General features: G+C 30.4%; 1 protein-coding gene across 1 annotated transcript; it reads right to left on the minus strand.

Moving 5' to 3' along the window:
* Positions 1-6,308: 6,308 nt before the first annotated feature.
* Positions 6,309-12,167, minus strand: LOC146953214 (WAT1-related protein At1g44800-like). The gene is made up of 7 exons (XM_085708419.1): positions 11,831-12,167; positions 11,435-11,497; positions 9,153-9,269; positions 8,111-8,351; positions 7,575-7,733; positions 7,333-7,484; positions 6,309-6,684 (listed from the first exon to the last, which is right to left on the minus strand). Exons 1-7 carry the CDS (start codon positions 12,034-12,036, stop codon positions 6,489-6,491), a joined length of 1,134 nt encoding a protein of 377 aa, XP_085564545.1. The 5' UTR covers positions 12,037-12,167; the 3' UTR covers positions 6,309-6,488.
* Positions 12,168-13,360: the final 1,193 nt, after the last annotated feature.

The raw sequence follows: 13,360 nt of genomic DNA on the forward strand, positions 1-13,360 counted from the left end.
TTTATATCTCTAATCTCATATTGATGGAATGACAAATGACTCAAACATTTTAAATAATTGGTTAGAAGTATGAACCGTGATTCAAGTGTATGAAGAAAATTTGATTGAAAAATAGAAGAATCTATTTTGTGCATCAACCAAATTTATCAATAGACATTAGTCATCTTTAATTTACAGTAAATTCTATAAAACTATATTTTAGAAATTGTGGATGGGTTTTACACAAACAACTCCATAAAGATACATTCTTTTTCCACCCTATTGAGTTTCTCACGCATCTTACGCAGTTTCGATTATATAATTCGAACGACATAAACACCCTATAAAATTCTCTAAAATACGTTAAAACATTTATAATTTTAGAATTCGAACATGGTGCGTGAGAAACTCATATGGTGGGAAAAGTAACCGCCGCCCACAAAATTGACTTTTGAGATGAGTATACCCGTAATTAAACACTTATTCAAGCCATCTCTCGACCAATGTGAGACTCTTTAACACACCCCATCATGTCTGATACTATTGGGTTTTGTGTGTAGATATAAGCGGTAGGTGGTCCAATAGCGGAAACCTGATAACAGGTGACCCAACACTACTAAAAAAGCAAAAATTAGTGAGGGAAATTTAGTGAGGGAAAACGTGAAATCCCTCTCTAATTCCGTCACTAAATTCTGCGACCAAGGAATTTGTGAGGAATTTTATTTTTTCCGTCACAAATTTCCTTCCCTAATTTTGTTTTTTCTAGTAGTGCAACCTGATTATAGCTGGATAAATGTCGAACTCTTTAACACCCCCTCATGCCCAACACTATTGAGCTTGATGCGTATATATAAATGGAAAGTGATCTGATAGCGGAAATCTGACAATAGGTGACCTAACGGGTTTTGGAGGAGGCTCTGATACCAAATTAAAAATTGTGGTTGAGCCTAACATAACCCCACAAAATTGATTTGTGAGGTGAGAATTCCCCCCACTCATAAACACTTATTCAGGTCATCTCTCAACCGATGCGAGGCTTAACACCCCTATATGCCCATGATTGAACCTCTGGAACGTGAATATAAATAGTGGGTGACCCGATATTAAAAATCTAATAACAAGTCGTCCATCGGATCTTGAATAAAACTCTGATACCATCTTTAAATTATGGTTAGACCTAAAATAACCTCACAAAAACGACCTATTGTGCTCTCAAACACATGAATATTATGCTCTCAAACACATGAATAATGATTCAAGTTTATAAAATAGAAAAAGTATGAAAAACACGGGTAATTAATTAAATGAAAAAAATGGAAGTACTTTAAAATTAACTGTGTGTTAATTTGCCTACCTTCAATGGATCAAAACAAGCTGGTGGTGATGACATCAACATGGAACATGATTAGGCAACCACTAAACAACGTACTACCACATATAACCTTAATAGTAATTGTTGTCTGTAGTGGAGTAGTGGCAATTACGGCGAATGTTGATTTGGCTATAACACCACCTAAAAGTAAAGTGAAAGAAAAGTGCACTTGATCGTGTGTGAGATCAACCTGGAGTCTAGAAGATTTTTATTTTTTTATTATGGTTAGAAAAAAAAACTTAATAGAGAGTTTGATCCTATCTAATGTTGTGTCATTCAATATAAAATTGAAGATTTTTTTTTTTTGGGGTTAATCATTCTATTCTCAGAAGAAAGAGATTTTAGTAGTTTGGAGTTTGGTTAGACAAGAAGTAAAATCTAATCAACAATTATTCCACGTAAAAATCGAACTCAAGTTATCTTAAATAATTCGTCTTTAATAAAATTTATTAATCATTTGAGTCCAACTATTTTACAGACTAAAATATATTTGATCCTTAACTTTTTATGGGTTCACTTTAATTCTATAACAATTCTTTTAATTGGTTTTGGTCCCTTAATTTTACTTCAATAATTATACTAGTAGTAGTTCTAAACATTAACTCCACTCCAAAACGAATTGTATGCACTATTGCTATGTCTATCAGCCTACAACAATTAGGGTGGAGTTAATTATTTCTTCATCTCATCGATAGAAGAAATTGAAATCCCAACCGAACAAATATTTACTTCTTGTTCACACATGTTGCCAATACAAATGAAATAATTTTTTTGAAATGACATCATCATCAAGGAGATATTATTTAACAATAATTTACTTTTGATCATCTCAAAATAAGAAATATTTGATATGATTCGTAACCATACAGTGTTAATATTGTAACTTTGTTAGTTTTTATGTTCAAGGTAAAGATCGATCCTTATCTTATGTAACCATACAGTGTTAATATTGTAACTTTGTTAGTTTTTATGTTCAAGGTAAAGATCGATCCTTATCTTATTAACCCATTCATAATGCAAGTTTTTACCTTACCTATTTTAGATCTTTTTTGCGGGTGCACAATAAATCTAAGTCCAAATTATACACCCTAATTACAACTGAATTGACCTTGATATTTCACGTACATGCTGAATCTCGATTTTTTTTTTGGTGTCTGGAGTTCGAACTTCAGACCTTGTATAAATTATGCATTATTCTTATCAACTGAGTTAATTTTATGAGGACGACCTCAGGTGATTTTTAGAAGTGGATGTTTACAGTATGTTTCAATTTATTTATATAGAATATGAATTATTCTATTCGTTGTAGTGTTGTTCGGTAATGGTATAATGGAGGCTCAATGGAATTGCTGACACACTTACACACCCATCCACCTAATCATGGAATGGCAGAATAAAAAATATAGAGGTTGTTACAATGGAATCATGGACAAGTAAAATGATCAGGAATGATAACTAAACACAAAAAAACAAACACAATACAGACACCATGGGCAAAACAATAATTTTGGTGTGAACTAGAGGGGTAGTTTGGTAACTCCATTCCCTTATTCTCATTTTCCATGCCTTTCTCTTTCTTCTCTTCCCGTTAACCTCTTCTTCTCTCCCAGCAACAACATTTCACCACCACCACAACCACCACCAACACCGTCCTTGTTGGTCACAACCACCGCCGTCCCACCGCACCCACCATCCTTCTCATCTTTTATTCCGTCCCATCCTCCTAAACACTAGCCACCATCAACCATCAACCATCAACCCCTTCTTTTTCACCTCTTTTCTTCCACCATCCTCTCACCACCATCCTCCTCTCCTCCGTCCAACACCAACAACCATTACTCTCTTCCCTCTCGGATCTAGAACTCACACAGCCGACGCATCCTCATCTCCCACTCGTCAACGGAGATCCGTTCACCGCCGCCTGAGACCCATCGTGGACCTCCAGCGCCGGCGACATTAACACCACCACCTCCTGCTTTCTTTCATTCATTCTAGATCTACTATTCATATGTGTTTCTTTGATTCCTTTTTTTAATCGGAGTTGTGTTCGATTTTGACGACGGCGAGTTTGGTGGAGACTGAGAAACGAGATGGAGAGACTGAGTGAGAATGGGCGGCCACCGAGTTGCAGACACGGTGATGGTGGTGCGAAAGAGATAACAGGGAAATGAAAAAGAAAACAAAACAAAAAAAATAGAAAAAAAAATGAAGTATAAAGTAACAGTGTCAAAAAAGGAAAATACAGTATAATTATACTGTGGTGTCTGTATTGTGTCACAAAAAATGTGTCAAGTTATCATTTCTGTAAAACGATATGCTTTCTAACCATTAGATCAATAAATTATATGATTTTTTTTATTTGATTCAATGAATAAATTTATTGATTTAATGATGCAAAACTTATTCACTTGTGAATCATATAATTTGTCGACATTCATAAAAAAAAAATATAATTTGTCGATTACAATTATTTGGGCATGCAAACACATAAAAATATATATTATTTTATAAATACATATTATTGATTCTTTTTTGTTTGACATATTTTTCAAACATATGCATGTGTTTAAATGATATACTAAAATAGTTGTGACTATTTAAAACTTCGTCCGACAGAACATATATACTCCCTTCGGTCACTATTATAAACAAATTTTGACTTTTTAGGTTCATTCAATAAATGATGTATGTGGTCGATAGACCACATACATCATTTATTGAATGAACCTAAAAAGTCAAAATTTGCTTATAATAGTGACCGAAGGGAGTAAATATTTTTGACATCACAAAACAAAACATCAACTTGTGTGACATATATTGGAATCTGGGTCATCTATCATCAATCACTCAACTTCAATTAATATTATGTTTCCATATTACTCCCTCCGGTCACTATTATAAGCAAATTTTTACTTTTTAGATTCATTCAATAAATGATGTATGTGGTCTACAATATAGACCACATACATCATTTATTGAATGAACTTAAAAAGTCAAAATTTGCTTATAATAGTGACAGGAGGGAGTAGATTAGATGTAATCTTTGCTTTAACATTTTTTTTTTTTTTTGGGAAATGCTTAATGTCGCGACACTTATTTTCACGATAAACTCACGACATTTATTTTTGTGGAATGCTGCATTTTGGCTTAGTAATCATCACACATGACACATGTGCAAAAAAAAGCGGTTACTTACTCAATTACCTTTTTTTTTTTTTTGAGGGGTACCTTTTTTGTTTTTGTTTTTGAAGAGATACTCCATGACTTTTATTATTGGAATAGAAAATAAAAATATAGTTATAAAAAAGAAAGTAAATTAATTTTTAGTAAATTCTTAGATACCCTAAAGTTTGGTTGAGTATCGATATCCTATAGGCAAAATTCTTTCAAATGTTTTTTAAATAAATAAATATAAAAATATAATATGACACTGAATAATTGAATGACGTGTATATATCAAACCAGACTTCAAGATACAATTTTGTTCACCTTAACTTTTATGTATATATATACACATATTTTAGGAATTTATCTAATAACGACATCATATAGTGATTTGATAGCATGCAAGTGTAAAAAGAATTACAATTTAAATGTATACAAATTAGACATATTTTGGCATAATTGCATGTTTGAACCCTTATGTTTATTTTAAGGTTTAAGTTGGTCTAAAACGTTACTCACGTTGGAATAAGTTAGTCCCTTCCGCGACATGATATTGAGTTTAATAAAACAAAAAAATTTAAAAATATATTAAAACTATGTTATTGTGCACTAAAAAAATTGAAAGCTAGTAGCCTATACATGTTAAAAGTACGCTCGGGATAAATTCGCGAGGTTATTTTCGCTATATATAGCACTCCCCTTTTTTTATGAATATTTCGGTGCTTTAGAATTTAATTTAATAAAGTATTTATCATTCAATTATTTAATAACACATTATTTTTCTATTTTTAAATTTGGTTTATGTTAAATTAATTTTACCTTGTAGATATTGATTTTTTTTAAATGAATAATCTATTGTAGTTTAATCGCCTATTATAATTTTTTTCTATACTATTTGGTACCTCTCTTTTCTCTTTTAGACCCTAATCGTCATCACTTTTTTTTTCTTTTTTACTCTAACAAGGAAAGGTAATTTAAGATCAATTGTAACCCATAATCACCCCTCCAAATTGTTTTTCTTTCTTTAAGTTAAAGAAGTGATTTCCATCTTCTTTCGTTTATTTATATGATTTCGTAGTTTTAGCATATTGTTGTTTGTTTTGATTTTCCGTCTTTGTGCGGTGTGTTTTTGATTTCATGTCTTAGTGCAGTGTTTAATTGATTCATGTTGAAAGATTAGTTTCGATCAATTGCAGATCCAATCAACGACTTTGGAGTAGTCAACGTTGTAGATTCGCAGACATACATATTTAATTTTTTTTGAATATAGTCATATTTGTAGACATATGTACTTTGCCGTTTTATGCTATTAACATGGATCTTGTGAGTTTGTTTGAAGATTCATAGTTTGTTTTTAACGACTTTAAATTTGTATCATATAAATATATTCTATCAATTTGAATAAATGAATATCGCTTATTTTTGTAAAAAAAAAAAAATTAGTATCTTCATATAAATATGCTAATTCTAACTTTTTTCTATTAAGTTCAAATTATGAATATTGTTTAAGGTATTCTAATCTTTTATTACTAAGATCAATCACATATTTTTTCCGAAGCTTAACCCTTTGGTTTGTAGAGGTAGGTGCTTTTAGTAGTTTGGAGTTTGATTGAGAAATAAGTTAAATTGAATCAATAATTATTTCAAAAACGATTTAAACTCATATCCTTTCGAATGATTTATTCTTAACTGAAACTCTTTAACCATTTGAATTCAATTACTTTAACCGATCAACCACATATTTATTTTGGCATATATGTAAATAAAATAATGAGAAAGGAAACCATAAAAATAGGGATAAAAACATTACTTTATTTATACTCTTTAGTTTCAGAAACATAGAAGTAAAGTTAAACAAAAAGTGAAGCCGTAAGGGCACTGGGAAAGATTAGTACAAGTGCACAAAATCTCTCTTGATTTCATTTAAGTAGGAAAATTTGTGATGTTAAGTTTAAAGGTACTATGATCTTGCTCATGGTTTGACATTCATGTCTTTAGGAACATTGACCTCAATACTTTCAAAAACATCTGACCCTGTTTTTGTACCATCCTTAATTGGCAATTCTTGTCCCTCACTTTTTGGTGCATCAATTGTATTCACACTATCTTTGCTTTTTCCCCATACCACAGTGTAAAGTCCACACACAATGATAATAGCTCCAATTATACTACACATCACATAGAAAAAGTTCAATTAGCAACACATTTGAATTTTGGCTTTTGTTTTTATATGCTACTTTAAATTTCTAAAGAATTGACATTACATGTTTTCTTTATACACCTCATTCTCTTTAATCTAATCAAAATAAGACACATGAATAAAAATTGTACATATATTTATTGTAAGTGGCAATAGTATATGTCTCTTATTTGTTGTATCACTTTTTGATTGGACCAACATAAAGATATTATAAGTTGAGGAGTGCACGAGTCTAATATAGTTCAAGACATGTAAAACAAAGGTATATACATTGACAACATGTTCTCTCAAAAAAAAAAAAAAAATACATTGACAACATGATATCATCACTAACATATAAACACTAACAATAACATGAGAAAATGGAAGTATTTAATGTAACAACACATGTCGGTGTTATACACGTCTTTAACACGACCTTGAGTGCTATTTAGGTCAAAACCATTTAAATGAAATAATTAGCTACTAAGTTTATGGTGGGCCAGCCCACCATAAACATATGTGATGGGCCCTTTTTCAATTTCAATATACACAATAAGGACATGTAATTTGATCATTTAAATTGAAAATTGATGTGGTATATATAAATATAAATAATAATTCAAACATTGTATACCTTCCCAAATGTGTTTGCTCAGCCAAGACAATGGAACCCAATGCAGCTGTGATAATCATACATAAAGGACTGAAAGAAGTAACAAACACAGGGCCACGTTCTCTTGTCACAACTCCTTGTACATAGTATGCCATTCCAGAGCATACAATACCCTACAAATCACAAATTGGATCATTAATCACCTTAATGGTTTTATTTGTTAGTTTAATTAAGCTAATTAATGATAAAAAAAATGTACTCACAGAGTAAACACATGCAAGAAGCCTAGAGTCAAAACCTATGGCCCAAACACTGAAGTCACGTTCAAATATAAGAGTTGCAATTCCACCTTCAAAGATACCCAAAAAGCAAATCCAAGCTGTCATTGAGAGCTCTGCTGGGTACATCTTTAGAGTAAAAGACTGAAATTCACAAGGTATATTATTAGTTCATACACATTTTCCATTGATTTAATTAGCCTTAGTTTCTTGTAAAAAAATAAAATTAGTAACAAAGATAAATTTGTCACTAATACGTTTCAGTAACAATGGTAAAGATAAGTTTGTCGCGAAAACGTTTTAGTGACACTGGTAAAAATAAATTTGTCACTAAAACGTTTTAGTGACGATGGTTAACCATTGTCACTATACTTTTTTTATTATATTTCTTATTGGTGAGATGATTTTTCAAATTGATCAAACCTACTACTACTACATAAAATCCAAAAAACTTGAAAAATATCTGAATATAAATAAAGTGTTAGGGTATGTATGGTTAGTGATTAATTAAGTATACGTACTTGCAAGATAAAGAAACTAGCCCAACCGCCACAACTAGAAATGAGCATTATAGTGCCAAGCACAAAGTTTTGTTCAGTTGGCTCTGTGGTTCCACTTTCATGCTGGTTTGATGATTGTCCCTTGATGATTTGAAAGGCAGGTCCTTTGTACAATGTCATAACCATTGCTCCTGATACAGTTAGTACTGTTCCAACTACCTTTGCTATGCTGTGAATTTTTTTGAAGTTAACTGTTTCTAACCTGCATTCAAATAAATCACAAAGTTAATTAAAGATTCTGATAGTTTGAAATTTGGGTAAAGTTTGATCAATGATTATTCGAGCAGAAATTCAAGTTTGAATTCTCGAGTGAATGACACGATGCACCTTGAAATTTTATTTTTTGTTTCATAAATATAACTTCTGAAAATATAAACTTTTTCTTAGACATGAACATATTCTTTGTACAAAAAAAAAAAAAAAAATGAACATATTCTTTTATTTTTTTGCGTGTGACAAGTACATGCATGAGCATATTCTTAAAGAGTACCGTGAATATGACACAATATAGCTACTGTTGTTCCTATTAAGTCTAGAAGATAACTTTTCTATATTAATCTCATAAGAATGAAAATTTTATTTGCCATGATTTGTCTTCAAATTCATTGTGTATTTTATTGATCAACTTAATCCTATAAAAATCTAACTTGAGGATTAATTTAATTAGCCAATAAAATACACATTTAAAGATTTCAAGCATAGTTTTAGATTTAATTCTCTTGAAATGAGAAAGACACTTTAGACGATAAGAAAAGTTGATGTTACATGTACATGTATAAAAAAAATCATGAATGTACTTAACCTATTAATCATTTATTTATTTTTTTCATTTAAATGAGCTAAGGGCCAAAATTTTGATTATTCACTCCATCAACTACAATGCACTTTCAATATATTTTTGGACTCTAGCCATAAATGCAACTAGCTTTTTTGTGTTTACTTAAGCCCACACACTTCCATTATAATTAATATTATGGTGAAGTGATTGAAGCTTTTAAGTCACCTGAAAATGATTGCCATTATAAAAGTAATTGCTGGCAGAATGTTAACAGTGGCAGATGCAAACGTTGTTGATGTGTTCTTCATTCCCAAGTTGTACAAATTTTGATCAAGCACTGGCCTGTTTAAAACAAATTAAATTATTAGAATACAAATTCCATAAAATAAAATACTATATAATATGTAATATATATCCTTAAAAAAAATCATACAAGTAACTTCTTATACAATCTTCTTATACAATCTTGTCCAAACAAAATCTATGAAAATAAAAGTTAGTTATCACTTATAAAGTAAGGTATATCTCAAAGTACAAAAGATGTGTGCCTAATTTTCTAATTTGGGTTGATGATAGATTCCTTAGAGTTTCTAGCTTTGATGCTCTTCATCAATATGTACTTAGATTTTTAAGCCCATCCGAAATTAAAGTAACGAATCCTCAAATATAGTTCGTACTATATATTCACCAAAAAAATGTAGTACTAAATTATGAGGATTTTTTATTTTTCTTTAAAAGAAATGAAGAGTTCTATTTTAATATTTTAGGTTTATAAAATACACGTTCAATAATTGATGACATTATTATTCAGACCATATTCACCTAAAAATATTTTAATATGACTCTTGTTTTTAAACGTCTTTTCATAGGATAGGATTAATTAAAATAACAAACAAATTAATTACTATGAATGAATTGCGTTAAAAGCTAAAAGCCTAAAACATTCATCATATGAACCCATAAGGACACTTGTATCTTTTATATTTTTGATAGAAATGACAATTTTATCTACCTAAAATCTTTTATTTATTTTTGATAGAATCGACAATTTTATCTACCTAAAATCTTTTGTTTTCTTGATAGAAACGACAATTTTATCTACCTTAAAAAACGACACTTTTATCATGAATTATTGTCTATAAACAATCTTAAATTATTTTTAATGAATACATAGGAATAATTTTCTTTTACAAACACGCCAAGTTCTTTTTGTTATATAGACTAAAAGCATGAATAATGCATTTACAAAGACTATTATTTTAAATTTCTCCTTTCTTAATAATACTATGAAACTAAAAAGTGGTAATAATAATGATAATACAAATCAGTAGGATATGGAGTTTTTGTTTTCTTTTACAAATATTTAATTAAGTTGTATTGAAAACACGTGTTTAACATTAATATTGTCGGTGGGTGCAAAAATATTTCTCAATTACACAACTTGATTTTGTTGATTATTTTTGTGGTGGGTAGCTTAAGTTAATTGCTTCCATATGATGTGTCCACTAGAAATGACACGACAATATGAAGCATTAGCTAAGACAAAATATGAAGCAGTAGCACCATTGTCTTGTCGTCGCATATTTCTCCCAATTTGGAGATTATGGATTACGTATGCACGATAAACTCTTTAATTTTAATTATTTGGCTTTTAATATTCATACATAAAATAACCAATTAGTTACTAGAGCAAGCAACACATCTACCCAAAGTTAATCCCAAATACATAACTATGATCTCCTTTTACATAAAGCTTATTGATTTTATTCAATAAGCTTAAAATATAATAAAATATAAAAAACAAAAATATCGAAAGAATAAAGTCTAAAAATACACCGTGATCTAATAAAATACTAGGTGATTACTCTTGTCATCCCACATATGCTTACGAAGTTGTCAAAATGGTGTATTTTATCGAAAGTTAACTTCTGATAAAATTTTCGTATTTTAAGGAGTTGGATGAACCATAAAATAATATTATATGTCTCGATTCGTTTTTAGTTACTAAGTTGCAATATCATTTAATCATGAAGCTCATTCGGTGAGGCCTAATTAGACAAGGATTTTGATGACCTTATCTTTGGACTCATTTATTTTTTTATTTCTAAATTTATAAAATTATGAAATGTTTTTAAAATCAATTAAAATGGTGATTTGAAATATGATAGCATAGTTATTTATCACATGTATTCTTCATTTTTTTTTAAAATTCAAATATATGTCAAGATATATATATACATGGTCATTAAAAACTCAACTCTCAAACATATAAAAAAACACAAGTAGCTAGTATCTATCATGTTGAGGTTTTACCCAACATGATAATGAATACTATTTATAAAGAGTGTGTATAAGCCATAAAGGCATGCATGGATGTGTATTTCATATAGTTTTAACAAGGGCCCATGAAGAGACATGAAACTAATATAAACAGACAAAATGTAGGATTCGATATACCCAAGAATATAGTGATAATTAAATGGAGGAGAGGAATTGAAGAGCCTTACTCAAGGAAACCAAGAACCGCAAGCCTCAAAAAGATAGGGAGTGTCATCTTTGGCCTAATTTTTCTGTAAAATAAGATTCAACAAACCATAATAAGTTGATGATCAATAAACATTAAATTAAAATATTATAGCTAGCATAGGTAAAGAATAAGAAAATATGTGCTTTTGTGTGATATTTTATAGCATGATTTTTAAAATAATTATTTTGTCCAAATAATGGTTTTTCACATGCAAAACTATATATTATAAAACATGTGTTATTAGTTGTGAAGGGTTTGGCCTCAACCAAAGATAGTCTCAACATGTCATTGGTGTTTTGACTTAGTAACCCTAGTGAAGTTTCAACATGGTGTCTAAAAAAAAAAATATAGTGATGAGGTAGATGAGAATAAGGACCTTTCAAGGACTAGGGCAAAAGGGGCCATGAAGATAGTAGCAATAACATGACGGTACACAGAGAGTACCCAATGACTCATGCCATGCTTGAATGAAACCATAGTGATGATGTACATTCCTGCATAGCCAAATTGAAGGGACACCATAGCAAGATAAGGCTTAATTTTACGTAGCCCCTTGCTCATTTTATCACATGTATCAGCCATATCTAACTCCCTTAAGTGTGTGTGTGTGTCTTTGTAATTGTAATACTAAGCCTTACACACACAAGAAGAGAAGACACACACACAAACTCTCACAATGGAGGAAATGGTTTGTGACTTGTGAGTTTGTGGATGACACTAGAAAATGTGAAATTGCCTTCTTATAGGCCCAAAAAAGCAAAATTAAAAGAAAAAAATATATACAAAGTTTAAAAAAAGGAAGCCACAGTTTTCATAATAGGGAATGCCACTAACTCTCTCACTCCCACAGATATATTCCCTTATCCATTTACAAAAAAATATATTATTCCGAGAATTTCATAAAATATAATAAGGTTTTTAAGAATATGTATCAACTACCTTTCAAAAAAAAAAAAAAAGAATATGTATCAACTAAGTTGCCTTATACGTCATAATATTTACTTTTCATTCACATTCTCTTTATTTGCTTTTATTAATTAAAACATGATTTAGTTCTTCTGATTTGTAAAAGAATCCATGTTAATTGACAAGTTCATAAAGAATCCATGTTAATTGACAAGTTCATGGATAAGTTACATATTATTTTAAAGTTGATGGACTAAATATGGTGATAAATTTCATCTAAAAATATTCGATACTCCACATCAAGATTAACGTGCTAATATTAAGATACCTTAATTTGAATGCATCCTAATGACATATTAAACTCTACAAGAAAGTTCGCGCGTTGGTAGGGTTATTGTGGTGTGTAGGGATCGAAGTTCGAACTTTGAATTCTCCACTTATTTACTTTAAGAGGTGAATTTCTCGCCACTAGACTTGATAAAAAAAAATATTACAAGAAAGATGTTAGTTTTTGCAAGGACTAAAGTCTTCGGAAACTTTAAAAAAAATTAACTACGTGCATTTTGACGATTAACCAGACTGTCGAAAACTAGAAGCCGGAAATAATTTTCGAATGAGACTCGATGGAAATTATTTGCATGGGATTTACCACACAATTTTCCCCCCTCTTTGCAACATACTTGTCTTTTGTTTCTATTCCTATCTCTGGTAGGGTTGCCAAGGCAACTGGCATTGATATTATAGAATGGTGAAATCTTGATAATAAGAGTTCCATTTTACAACCTATCTTCATGTCTCTCCAGCTGAGATTGCGTAAAACAAGAGATGAAAATGGAATATTACGGGTGATGTGTTACATTTTCTCCACGACCACTATACACCAACAACAAAAATGTTTGCGTTGAGAAAACTGATCGGGTCTAGTTTATAAAGGAACTAAATAGAGGAGAAATCAAGAGGAAACCATAGATTTTGAGAGATGAACAAACTCTAATGGAAT

The sequence above is a fragment of the Medicago sativa genome, chromosome 1 (genome assembly GCF_051527215.1).
Source record: "Medicago sativa cultivar Bolivia chromosome 1, Bolivia_mono, whole genome shotgun sequence".
NCBI classification, from domain to species: Eukaryota; Viridiplantae; Streptophyta; class Magnoliopsida; order Fabales; family Fabaceae; genus Medicago; species Medicago sativa.